This window comes from Tachypleus tridentatus, chromosome 9 (genome assembly GCF_004210375.1).
Source record: "Tachypleus tridentatus isolate NWPU-2018 chromosome 9, ASM421037v1, whole genome shotgun sequence".
NCBI lineage: Eukaryota > Metazoa > Arthropoda > Merostomata > Xiphosura > Limulidae > Tachypleus > Tachypleus tridentatus.
This window is the reverse complement of record NC_134833.1, coordinates 6568286-6581040: the sequence shown is the minus strand read 5'-3', so window position 1 is coordinate 6581040 and position 12755 is coordinate 6568286. Positions and strand designations below refer to the sequence as shown.

General features: G+C 34.2%; 1 protein-coding gene across 1 annotated transcript in view; it reads right to left on the bottom strand.

The window, feature by feature from the left end:
• Positions 1-8977: 8977 nt before the first annotated feature.
• LOC143224709 (protein HID1-like) overlaps positions 8978-12755 on the bottom strand; it is a 101218-nt gene continuing 97440 nt past the window's right edge. The window contains 1 exon segment of the mRNA XM_076452922.1: positions 8978-11291. Within this exon segment, the coding sequence (XP_076309037.1) occupies positions 11228-11291 (64 nt within the window). The 3' untranslated portion in view covers positions 8978-11227.

Genomic DNA, 12755 nt, shown 5'->3' with positions numbered 1-12755 from the left:
GTTTTTTGAGTGTGCTGAACAAAAATATGGTCAATGGATTATCTGTGCTGAGTCCACTACTGGTATCGAAACCCGAAGTGTAGTCTTATAAGTCTTCAGGCTACTAGAGTGGAAGGGTAACGAGCATTTACAAATGATCCTTATCTACAAGAAGATACTTGTAATTCTTAGGTGCTTTTTACTGATATATTTATGTTTTTTTCATAAATGAGGTGCTATTTTTGTTGCACTATGTAGTCATGATCTTTCATCCAAAGTAATATGATTGTAACATAGAAACGTATAATTGTTAAACACATCAAATGACATAACCAATACTACAAACACCTATGAGTTATCAGCTTTTAGCAATATTATTCAAAACAAAGACAATGGCAGTAATTTTAGAATTACATTAAACTGTCCACACTGACCGGGCAGTCGAAAAACTGCAGGTTCGAAACTTACTTGCGACATGTTGTATCGTTGAGAAAGATACGTTACCCCATTTGTTTCAGTCTACGCAATTACATGAACTGACATCATGTAAAGGATGATAAAAGAATCTTTCTTTTTACGGTTCTCATATTTCTAGTTTCTTACCAAAAGTCTCACATCAGTTATTTGTTATTCCAAATAGGATATGGAGATAATTTAAAAGAAAACTCTTAATGGTCAGCATTTCAACAAAATAACTGGTACAAACAAAAAGATAAAACGTTTCGTATGAGACTGTAAATTTAGAGTCTTCTTTTCAATATCAAAATGTTGTCTAGGAGATTTCCTGTACCGCATGTGTAGATGTCTTACACTGTAGAAAGAGAAGGTAACTACTGATAGCCATTTTACTAGCATATAAGAAACATACAAATTCTCAAGCAAGAAAACACGCCAGAGTATTACAGATATGTGGACAAACTAGACTTATTGTTTGTCAGAAACTGCTTTAGTGATGCATATATAATAATGTAAATTTGTGGGTGTGTTGGGCTAAACATTCTTCTACAGTAGATGTCTGTGGCTTGTTGGCGATAAATTCGACAATAAATAAATAGCACACAGTCTATTTGTTTACGAAATTATATATATATATTCGAAACAGGTTAAGCATGTGTACATTTTTTTTTTTTTTTTACACTACAGAGATCATAGTTGTATCTTGGAAACTACAGTTCTCTTTTTGTTATCAAAAGTCCACTTAAGCCATTTCAATTCCTTTAGAATTCAGTTGACAAACCAAAGTATTTTTTATAACATATCTTTTAAACTGTTAATCTCACTTTAACATATCAAATATTACGTTTCTAACTTTTCTCTGACCGATCTTCTCTTTTATGTATTTTTACTCTTACTCTGTTTCCGCTCATCTAGTTGGTGCTATTTATTCGTATATCACTTTGACTTTGCAGAAATCTCCATAGCCTCTACATCAATGGATTACAAACACAACGTTTGTTAGCCTGGACATCAATGAATTACAAATATAAAATAAATACATTAATATTACTACATACACTTAACAGTCTTTTGTCTGCCAATAAGCCCCTCTTCAGGAGAAATATTTACGTATTTTTTTTCACTATATGCAAAGACTGTTTCAGCTCACCCACAAAGTCTTCTCATACAGTATGTGCTTTGGTCCCCTTGATGGATTGAATGTGTAATTTATAGTTCTATAAGTTTAATTTCCACATCATGATCTTCGCACTGCCGACTTTGCACCTCTGAATGTATGCAAGTCATTGGTGGTCTGTCTGGACAAAAACTTCTTCCAGTATAGATAGTTCTGGAATTTCCAAATGGCAAATATGATAGCCAAATACTCTCGTTTAATCACGGAGAAGTTTTTCTCACTACTTAAGAACTTTATATTTATATATATATATATGCTACTTAAAACAGTTTGTCTTCATGTTCTTATAACAATACTGCCCCAGTTCCAATGTTTGAAGCATCAGCCTAAACAATAAATGGTTTCTTGAAGTGTGTCTTTCTAAGTATTGTACAGCATGTTTGATGTAGCAGTTAGGTGGTTTGAAACAACTCTATAAGTTTCTTCAGGTGGTCTTCTCATCTTGAAGTATGTGTCAGAATGACATCAACATAGTGTTTGATGTTGTGGTGTTGTGCAACATCCTTTACATCATGCAGTTGAATATTACTGCTGATTTGACTAATCTAAATGACATCTGCTTAATTTGGTAACATCCTTCTGGTGTCATAAATGCTGACTTCTCTTTAGATCTTGTCTCCATGGGGATCTGTCAACAATCGTTACTGAGGTAGATCTTTAAAAATAACTTGTTCTCATCTAGTTTTGTAATGATAACCTTTGGTTTCCCATAGGTTTGGAGTCAAACTTCGTTATAAGATTTAGCTTCCAAATGTCTGTGCAAAAGTGGTTTGATCCGTCCCTCTTCTACGTGATTACAGTTGGTGAACAGTATGCTGAATTTGAAGGCTCAGATTTTCCAGCTTCCAACATTACTTCAACTTCCTGCTTTATCAGGTCTCTTGCACAAAGCATCTGATAGGGCTTCACTTTGACTGGCTCTCTGGCTGTGGTCTCGCTCTTGTGTTGCATAAGGCCTATTTTCCCTTTCTATCTATGAAGATATCTTCATGCTGGCACAATATGTCTTGTATCTCTTTTCTTCTGTTTGCCAATCAGTTATTTACTGCTACTGACATTTTTGTATGTCTCATCTCCACCATTTAAAGTCCAGTAGATCCTCAACTTCTAAGACAAAGCCATTGTTCAGATCTTGTTTCTATGACAACCACGCTTACCATGTCAATCTGTACATCAATAGCTGCACCTGTAAGGTCTTCTTCGCTCTCGAAATACATCTTCAACAGATTGACGTGGTAACTCATGGTTGTTCCACCAACTTTCACTTTATAGTAAATTCTGTGGACCACCTTCTGTATTATGAAAGACTTCTTTCATTGCCAAATGTGTTTGTTATTGGCTATGAGAAGCAGAACTAAAATATTTTGTCCAATATGAAATTTCAAACCTTGGCTTTCTTGTTAAGGAAGTGTTTTTATCTGTCTATGGGTTTTGCTTCTACAGTGAAGTTCTTTTGATAGGTCTAGTTCAATACTCCTTTCCAGTCCTCTGTTTTGTAAGTATCTTTTCTCTGTCTCTTGTACTTGATTTCCTCTCGGGCAGTGCCCCAAAGTTTTTGAAGTGAAGGGTATTTTTCTGTACTTCGAATTTTTACTACTGCTATGTTTCCTATCCCCAAGTTGTATATTGCTTCCTTGATAAACGAGACCTCAAGGTCTCCTACATAATATGAAGTATCCACCTTTGGTTTTGCTGAAGGAAACTTTTCTACTGTCCCATTAACTAGTACGTACAAGCATAACTTGAGTATCATCTGACCATCAAATAACAGATTGGTTCTCATTGCTGCACTACTGCACCTAGTGTCTCGTAGCACCTTTACTATCTTGTCCCCAATATATCCTTCACTTAATGGCATGTTGTAATTTGGTATCAACTATAGATATTTGTAACATGCTCTGAAAACTACTGGTACTGTTGATTTATTTGCTAACTTCAGCTGACCATTAGTCGTGCATTGATTAATCATGAAAGTGCCCTTTACTTCTTGTAGTGAATATGACCATTTGTCTTGATTCTATTTCTTCTGGCAGTAGCATCCGTGGGGCCAGTCACTTTTCTGGCAGTAGCATCCATGGGGCCAGTCACTTTTCTTCTAGTAGCATCCATGGGGCCAGTCACTTTTCTTCTAGTAGCATCCATGGGGCTAGTCACTTTTCTTGTTTTTTACCAGCACAATTTATGTAAATAGTTCCAGTTAATTTATGTTGAATTTTCCACTGTTGCTTACTAATAATGGACTTACACTCCTTTGTAATGTGTCCCATTTTATAAGAAACATAATATCTCTTCTATCATCTATCTGTTAATCTCCTGTCATCTTTGGTTTACTCTTGGTCCTGATCAGCCATCACTGTTTTTTAATGTAACTGGATATTTTGGAATTGCCAGTTGTGCTCTCTCTATGAACTTCCATATACTCTTCTACCAGCTTGATCATATCCTTCACATCTTTTGGCGCTCTATCCTTTAGGAACAGTGACATGTCAGTTGAACACGCGATCATGAACTATTCAAGTATTAATAAATCTCTCAGTCCCTCAAAACTTGGCCAGGTGGCTAAGGTGCTCTGCTCGTAGGCTAAGGGTTGCGGGTTCGAATCCCCGTCACACCAAACATGCTCGCCCTTTCAGCCATGGTGGCGTTATAATGTAATGGTCAATCCCACTATTCATTGGTGGTGGGTAGAGATGACTAATTGCCTTCCCTCTAGTCTTATACTGCTAAATTAGGAATGGCTAGTGCAGATATCCCTAGTATAGCTTTGCACGAAATTAAAAATAAATAAACTCTCAAAATTATTGTCATATTCAGGCATGTCAGTTCACCTTGTGAAGACTGCTGTAGACATACCACAAAATGAAATACATTTTCTCCAGGGAGGGGTCTAACTTCTTTGAACTTCTGGCATAAACCTTCTTCAGTAATTTCGCATAATTTTAGCAAATCCACTTTTAATTTGTCGTCGTCCGTTGCATCTCCTGATATCAAGAACAGAAACAAGACAGGAATGAATACACAAAAGTAACTTTTGCAAAAACAATTTTATTGAAGTAGGTTGATAAGTGAATATTTGTTTGTTTTTTTATAATTCAACTGTAAAATGTACATTGTTAATATTATATCAGTTTTCTCAGTTTCTCTAATTTTGGATTACATTGACTACGAAGCTGGAATAGTTCCTCTAGGACAGTACAAGTACTCAAAAGTGTTGGACTGATGTCAAGAGGATATTTACAGAACCCACGCTTTCCAACCTACAACATGTGCATACAATCAACTCCATCATGTGCTAGCTTCATGTCAATTGATAAAGAAGACATCACACCATGAAGTATGATACCATGCATACACATACAGATGTCAGGCTCCACTAACACTTTGAAGAAAAGTAGACAGCCACAATGTATTTTTTGATACTTATGAAACTCGTTTTTTTAAAAATTCAGACATCAATAACATGCACACAGTTATGCCAGTGGCATAAATACTTGAACTTCTTGATATTTTCAGTATTAATTTAGGTTATTCTTTATTTATTTATCTCTTTTTACTGGAATTGTTTGGCAAATGTTATGTTTATACACTGAAAAGTCACAAACAGTAGTTATATAAGACGTTTTGTGCTGCCATCTAGTAATAATAATTTAAAATGTTATTTAAGTAACTTATGGAAATACTATATGCTTAGAAACTTAAATCGCTGCTAAGTAGTAATTTTCCATTTTCATTATTTGTTTAGAAAATACATGTGGTAGAAAAACAAAATAATATTATTTGTATACAAGTTATAAAAACTCGATAATGTAAATTAGTTGCTGAAATAAGGATATAATTCAACTTTAGTAGTTATTTGAAAGTATTATAAAGTAACGGATTGAATGCGGAGGCCATTTTTCTTAACTCATCCCTACATATTAAGCACAACGCCGCTTAGTGTGATATTATGTAGTGAACATTAAAAGTACCCTAAAAGTTTTTTCTTTGCTGACCCAAGCTGTGCAGTATAAACCTTGAATAAGTAAAACTGCTTAAACAGTTATTCCGCTGTATGATATAGTTTGTTTGTTTTTTAATTTCGCGCAAAGCTACACGAGGGCTATCTGTGCTAGCCGTCCCTAATTTAGCAGTGTAAGACTAGAGGGAAGGCAGCTAGTCATCACCACCCACCGCCAACTCTTTTACCAACGAATAGTGGGATTGACCGTAACATTATAACGCCCCCACGGCCGAAAGGGCGAGCATGTTTGACACGACCGGGATGCGAACCCGCGACCCTCAGATTACGAGTTGCACGCCTTAACACGCTTGGCCATGCCGGGCCTCAGCAGAAAGAACGATCGTTGGATTGAAGGCAAACAATGTGTATCTTCCCGTGTATTCATCGTATCTTATATCAATTCCTTGACGAATCAAACATGCTCGCCCTTTCAGCCGTGTGGGGCGTTATAATGTGACGGTCAATCTCACTAGTCGTTGGTAAAAGAGTAGCCCAAGAGTTGGCGGTGGGTGGTGATGACTAGCTGCCTTCCCTCTAGTCTTACACTGCTAAAGTAGGGACGGCTAGCGCAGATAGCCCTTGAGTAGCTTTGCGCGAAATTCAAAACAAACAAACAATTCCTTAATCTTTAAATTGTTTTCGCGTTCCACTAAATAATGTTTCACAGCTTTGTGCATGCAGTTAAACATTATAATAGAACTGTAAGAGTCGAGAAGGAATTTGTTGTCCATCCACACTGATTGCCATAAAAGTAATTGTGTAATATTTTAAATGGTACGAAACTGTCTTCCAAAATCTGTTAATTGCATCGTTATAAACACATCCTATAATAAGACGTGTAAAGTCTTGACCTAAAAATGCGTTATTGATATGTGTTTGTAAATTTCGTTATGGAGCTAAAAACGATTTTTACACTATGTACTTGACTAGGGCTGTTGGACCAATCATAACGTACTGATGTGAGTAGAAAGAATTGTTGAACCACTCATATAGCACTGATGTGCAGAGAGACGACCGTTGGACCAGTCAAAATGTACTGATGTGCACAGAGAGAACTGTTGAAAACTAGACAGAGTTTATAATATCATGCATAAATTCTTATAAAGTAGTTCAATGTCAAGTTTACTTTAACCAGAAGACAGACTGGTCACATAAATAAACTCCCTGTGCAAGTAATTCCCTAAAACTGTAAGGATTTCATACAATAACGAAACTGATTCTCCAGGTAAGCCATATGGTCACCATGAAAACAAACACGATGATGACTTTACTGGGAACACAAAAATGATTCTTCTGAATCTCCAGTGTAGATTCAAGTCTCAACACTGACTGTAGTCATTCTAACACCATTACTTTCCAGAATACCATGACTGTGGGTCATGTTGCAAACGTTACACACAGTAGTTATACTATATGTCACAAGCCCTGTTACAGTTCCCAGAGCACAAAGACTGGCTGTGGTATTCTAACACCAATAACTTCCAGAATATCATGACTGTAGTCATGTTATTAACGTTACACACTGTAGCTACACTACATGTCACAAGCTCTCTTACAGTTTCTACAGTACCAAAACTACCACCAAAGTTAAAATATTGTTTGATTTAATACTGGCATGACTGCTGTAATAACACACAGTCTTGAATCTAACACCAGTGTTAAAATCTTCTTGTTTGATCTAATACTGGCATGACTGCTGTAATTACACACAGTCTTGAATCTAACACCAGTGTTAAAATCTTCTTGTTTGATCTAATACTGGCATGACTGCTGTAATTATACAGTGTTGAATCTAACACCAGTGTTAAAATCTTCTTGTTTGATCTAATACTGGCATGACTGCTGTAATTACACACAGTCTTGAATCTAACACCAGTGTTAAAATCTTGTTTGATTTAATACTGGCATGACTGCTGTAATTACACACAGTCTTAAATATAACACCAGTGTTAAAATCTTATTGTTTGATCTAATACTGGCATGACTACTGTAATAACACACAGTCTTGAATATAACACCAGTGTTAAAATCTTATTGTTTGATCTAATACTGGCATGACAGCTGTAATTATAGACAGTCTTGAATCTAACACCAGTGTTAATATTAATTTGGTGTCGTACCCTTAACACCAAAGTTGTTTTTACTTCTAACAATTATTATGATACCTGGAACTATAGTTACCTGTGTTTAAAAAGATTCCAATGGTAATAATGACATCACAACATATTTATTATTAATTGCAACATTATTAATTGTACAGTTTTAAGATTATTTGATTCACTTGACTTCAGAAATATTTAGTAATACATTCAATAACAGTACATTTTTTTCTTTGACAAACTGTTATATATTTTCCAACATTAAATCAAAGCAATATAAAAACACACATTAAATGTCTACTATAAGTGTGTAAGCCTGTTTGTTTTCTTTACTTTTGTGCAAAACTACACAAGAACGCAATGTAAAGTTGCCCATCGCTAATTCGAATGGAGATACTAGAGGAAAGGCACCTTGTCAACATCACCCACTGACAATGTTTCTTCTACATCTGACTACACAGCAGGATTTTATCATCATTTTTGTAGCCTGACCTCAATCTCGAAGTGCCGAGTAGATAAAAAATAATTATCACAATCCAGTGATAATTAAGTCTACAGTCCAAACGTGTTAATCTGTAGGTTCTGACTGGCAACAAGAAAGCTTGAGATGTTATCACTTGTTACTAGAGAACTAATTAAATGCCAATGTAACAATATTTAAGGAAACACAAAAGGAACATAAGTAATCAAAACAAAAACTAAATATATCTGATAAAAGTAGAAAAGTGTAAACCAAATCAAACTCTGTCATCACAGACCCTATTTTATCTGGAGAAATATAACTGGTTTAAGAAACAGGAAAGTGTCTAAACTAGAGAAAACACATGGATACATAACATACAAGAATGATGAAAACAAAATACATTTCAACATAAGGCATATCGTAGTGTGAGGAAATATCAAAATAACAGTGCAACTCATAAGATATCAGTTGTGGTGGTCAAATATACTTATCTTTAATGTCGATACTGAAATACTTACTAATCTGTAATAAACATTACCAAACAATAATATTAAAAATTAAATTTACTGAGTTGCAGTGAAACTAAACAAAGATTGTTTGTTACTGATGTTAACTCATTTTGTTCCTTGACGATTTGAGAAGACAGGCTACTTTCATGATTTCTGAAACTTCCCCCTACATTAAACAAGGTTGTTTGAACTTAATGCCTTTACAGTAAGATCATGAGTATAGAAATTGATTATTCACAGCATTTTAATGTTAGGTTACAGATAATTTCTATGGAAATAATAAAGTTCTAAATACATATCATAAACAAACATTTATTGATTTTTAGATATTTATGTCTAACATTTGGAGTTGGTTACATACTAAGCCAGGCATTGCATACAACAATTTACAATGTAAATTTAAACATAGTGCATTTATTGAATACATATTGGTTAATGATAGTAATATATAGATATATGTGTGTTTTATATATTATACACATAACATAAGTACACAAATTTGAAAACATTACCACTGAAGTATGCTTAACTGACTTTACCAATGAACTACTAATCGTGAGCTTCATTAAAAAATCTAGCTCTTTAGTAACAGTTTATAAAGGACAGTCAGTATAAAACTGGGGATTGTTGTGGAAATAAAAATTTGTTTTCATTCTTTTACACCTGTCATAAAATGTTAATAATATGCTACTCACTATTTCTGAAGCAACTTTTAATTATTACAAATTATTGTCTTTAATTAATTAATTAATAATAAATAATTAGAATTATTATGAGGATAAAATCTAGTAACTGTTTCACACTTCATTTAAAAAATCCTAAAAGTCATAAGAATTAATTACACAACAACTTCCTGTGATCTAACTTGATTTCCAAAACACATTAATAAGAACAACAGGACATGTAAGATACTACTTACTGTCTATTACTTTTCCACTTTTTAATCCCAAATAAAAGTTTCACAATGACTTTATACCCTTTACTGAGATACTCTACTTGTTCTGAAGGTTTCACGTTAACTCTCTGCCATACAAACTCTACACTGTCTATTAAAACTGAGATGTGGTCACTTACACTGAAAATTTAATTACAGTTTATATTGGTTCACTGGAGATTAACAGAAACTTAAGTAACAATATTTTAACATTTTATTGTGAGAAATATTCTTTAATTACAATGTTTTAGAAACCCGATTATAATTAGCAGAAATCCTTTAAAGTGTGAATTTCCACGATGAACGTAAGATATCTTTGTTTAAACTTACTGTAATTAAGAATGTTTTCATACAGCTTTCTCTGATTTCATTTTCACACATATTGTAATGAACCCGATTCTCAGAAAATTATCATTTATTGTGTCTTAATTCTAGTAGTAAAGTATGTCTTGTTACATTTCTAAACATATCAAAACATACTCTGGACATTTTGTTTCTAACAGTAATCGACTCAGGTGCTACATGAAATAACTAAAAAATTATACAACTTAAAAAGTTATTTTTGAGGACTTTAGAACATCAAGAATTTATTAGTTTAAAAAGAAACACAAAATTAAAAATGTCAAACATTATATTCATGGTGGTGAAAAACACATAAGAATAATAAAAAGAGAGAATGCAAATGTTTTAAAGAATTCTTTACGTACAGTGTCTGAAATAAACCACTTCGATATTAGTGTACAAAGGCGTAAAACATCCACTTAAACTGGCCTTTACAAATTCCCATCACAAAATGAACATTATGAGACACTAGAAAATTAAAAACTTTTCTTTAGTGTGTGTTGCCTTAAAATTTTACTTCCACTGTTTGAGGTGTTCTCTTCCAGAACATTATTATTCATCACCAGAAAACTATTTTTCAAAAGTGTGTCATTATGATAACACCCAAGGTCGTTTTTAAGGTTACATTAAAGAAAACATTACTGTAATGAAGCTTTAGCATTTACAGCAGTATTAAAATTATGAAACCTTCTGGGACAAAGTCTTAAGAACAGCTCCAGACTGGATAGTCAGGTTTATTACTGCTTACATTAAGCTCCAGTTTGAAACATTCTGTTGTAGAAAACTGGATGTTTGTAGTTTAGCACAAAGCAATATTGTATTGTACCTACTATGGGTATTGAAACCCAATTGTTGGTGTTATAAGCCTTCTTAATTACTGCTGAACCACTCGAACCTGTAGAAATTTGAATGTAATAATATTTAGACTTTCAAAGCCTAAAAATTATTCTCATAAGAATTTCCTATAATTGTTTTAGAAGAAATCAGTTTTCTTCTGAATGAAAAGAGAGGAATGTGTAACATGGATTATTTTATATAGATTACAGGTAACAAGGATGAGAGACGTATATAGAATTATCAATTTTACATAGCCTACAGTATAGAATACGTACTTGTGATAAACAGCATGTTTTCTGATATAGTTTGATATAACACAAATACTGAACCAAAAACGTCAACTAGTTCATATATATATGTTTCTGCAAATAAAATACAACTCAAAACAATAACAGCAACAGCATTTCTGGAACCATCATACACCTCAGAGACTAGATGCGCTGTATTTCAAAAAGTTTCACATCAGTGTCGTACCATATTGGAGGATCTACATTCCTGGAAGATACATCAAATTAATTGTTAACAAACCAATAAAAAACAACAATATTGTTGAATAAATTAGCAAGTTTGTGAACTTAATGTTTAAAACTATAGATCTTTACTACTACAATATTACTAGCCCAGAAGGGCTGCTAGATTACTACTACAATATTACTAGCCCAGAAGGGCTGCTAGTTTACTAGTACAATATTACTAGCCCAGAAGGGTTGCTAGTTTACTACTACAATATTACTAGCCCAGAAGGGCTGCTAGATTACTACTACAATATTACTAGCCCAGAAGGGCTGCTAGATTACTACTACAATATTACTAGCCCAGAAGGGCTGCTAGTTTACTACTACAATATTACTAGCCCAGAAGGGCTGCTAGTTTACTACTACAATATTACTAGCCCAGAAGGGCTGCTAGTTTACTACTACAATATTACTAGCCCAGAAGGGCTGCTAGATTACTACTACAATATTACTAGCCCAGAAGGGCTGCTAGATTACTACTACAATATTACTAGCCCAGAAGGGCTGCTAGATTACTACTACAATATTACTAGCCCAGAAGGGCTGCTAGATTACTACTACAATATTACTAGCCCAGAAGGGCTGCTAGATTACTACTACAATATTACTAGCCCAGAAGGGCTGCTAGATTACTACTACAATATTACTAGCCCAGAAGGGCTGCTAGTTTACTACTACAATATTACTAGCCCAGAAGGGCTGCTAGTTTACTACTACAATATTACTAGCCCAGAAGGGCTGATAGTTTACTACTACAATATTACTAGCCCAGAAGGGCTGCTAGTTTACTACTACAATATTACTAGCCCAGAAGGACTGCTAGTTTACTACTACAATATTACTAGCCCAGAAGGGCTGCTAGTTTACTACTACAATTTTACTAGCCCAGAAGGGCTGCTAGTTTACTACTACAATATTACTAGCCCAGAAGGGCTGCTAGATTACTACTACAATATTACTAGCCCAGAAGGGCTGCTAGATTACTACTACAATATTACTAGCCCAGAAGGGCTGCTAGATTACTACTACAATATTACTAGCCCAGAAGGGCTGCTAGTTTACTATTACAATATTACTAGCCCAGAAGGGCTGCTAGATTACTACTACAATATTACTAGCCCAGAAGGGCTGCTAGTTTACTACTACAATATTACTAGCCCAGAAGGGCTGCTAGATTACTACTACAATATTACTAGCCCAGAAGGGCTGCTAGATTAAGAAACATTTATATTATATGCCTGTTGTGACTGTTGATCAGTTAAACGAACACAATCACATGTGACAGTGACTGTTGTTCAGTTAAAGGAACATTATTACATGTAATAGTGATTGGTTTAATTGTTTGAACTGAGGTAACAGATTACTTCTAAATACTGTAAAATCAATATTTATGTATATTAAATTTTTCATAAAATTTGCACATTTCACATGCAAGTCAACACGA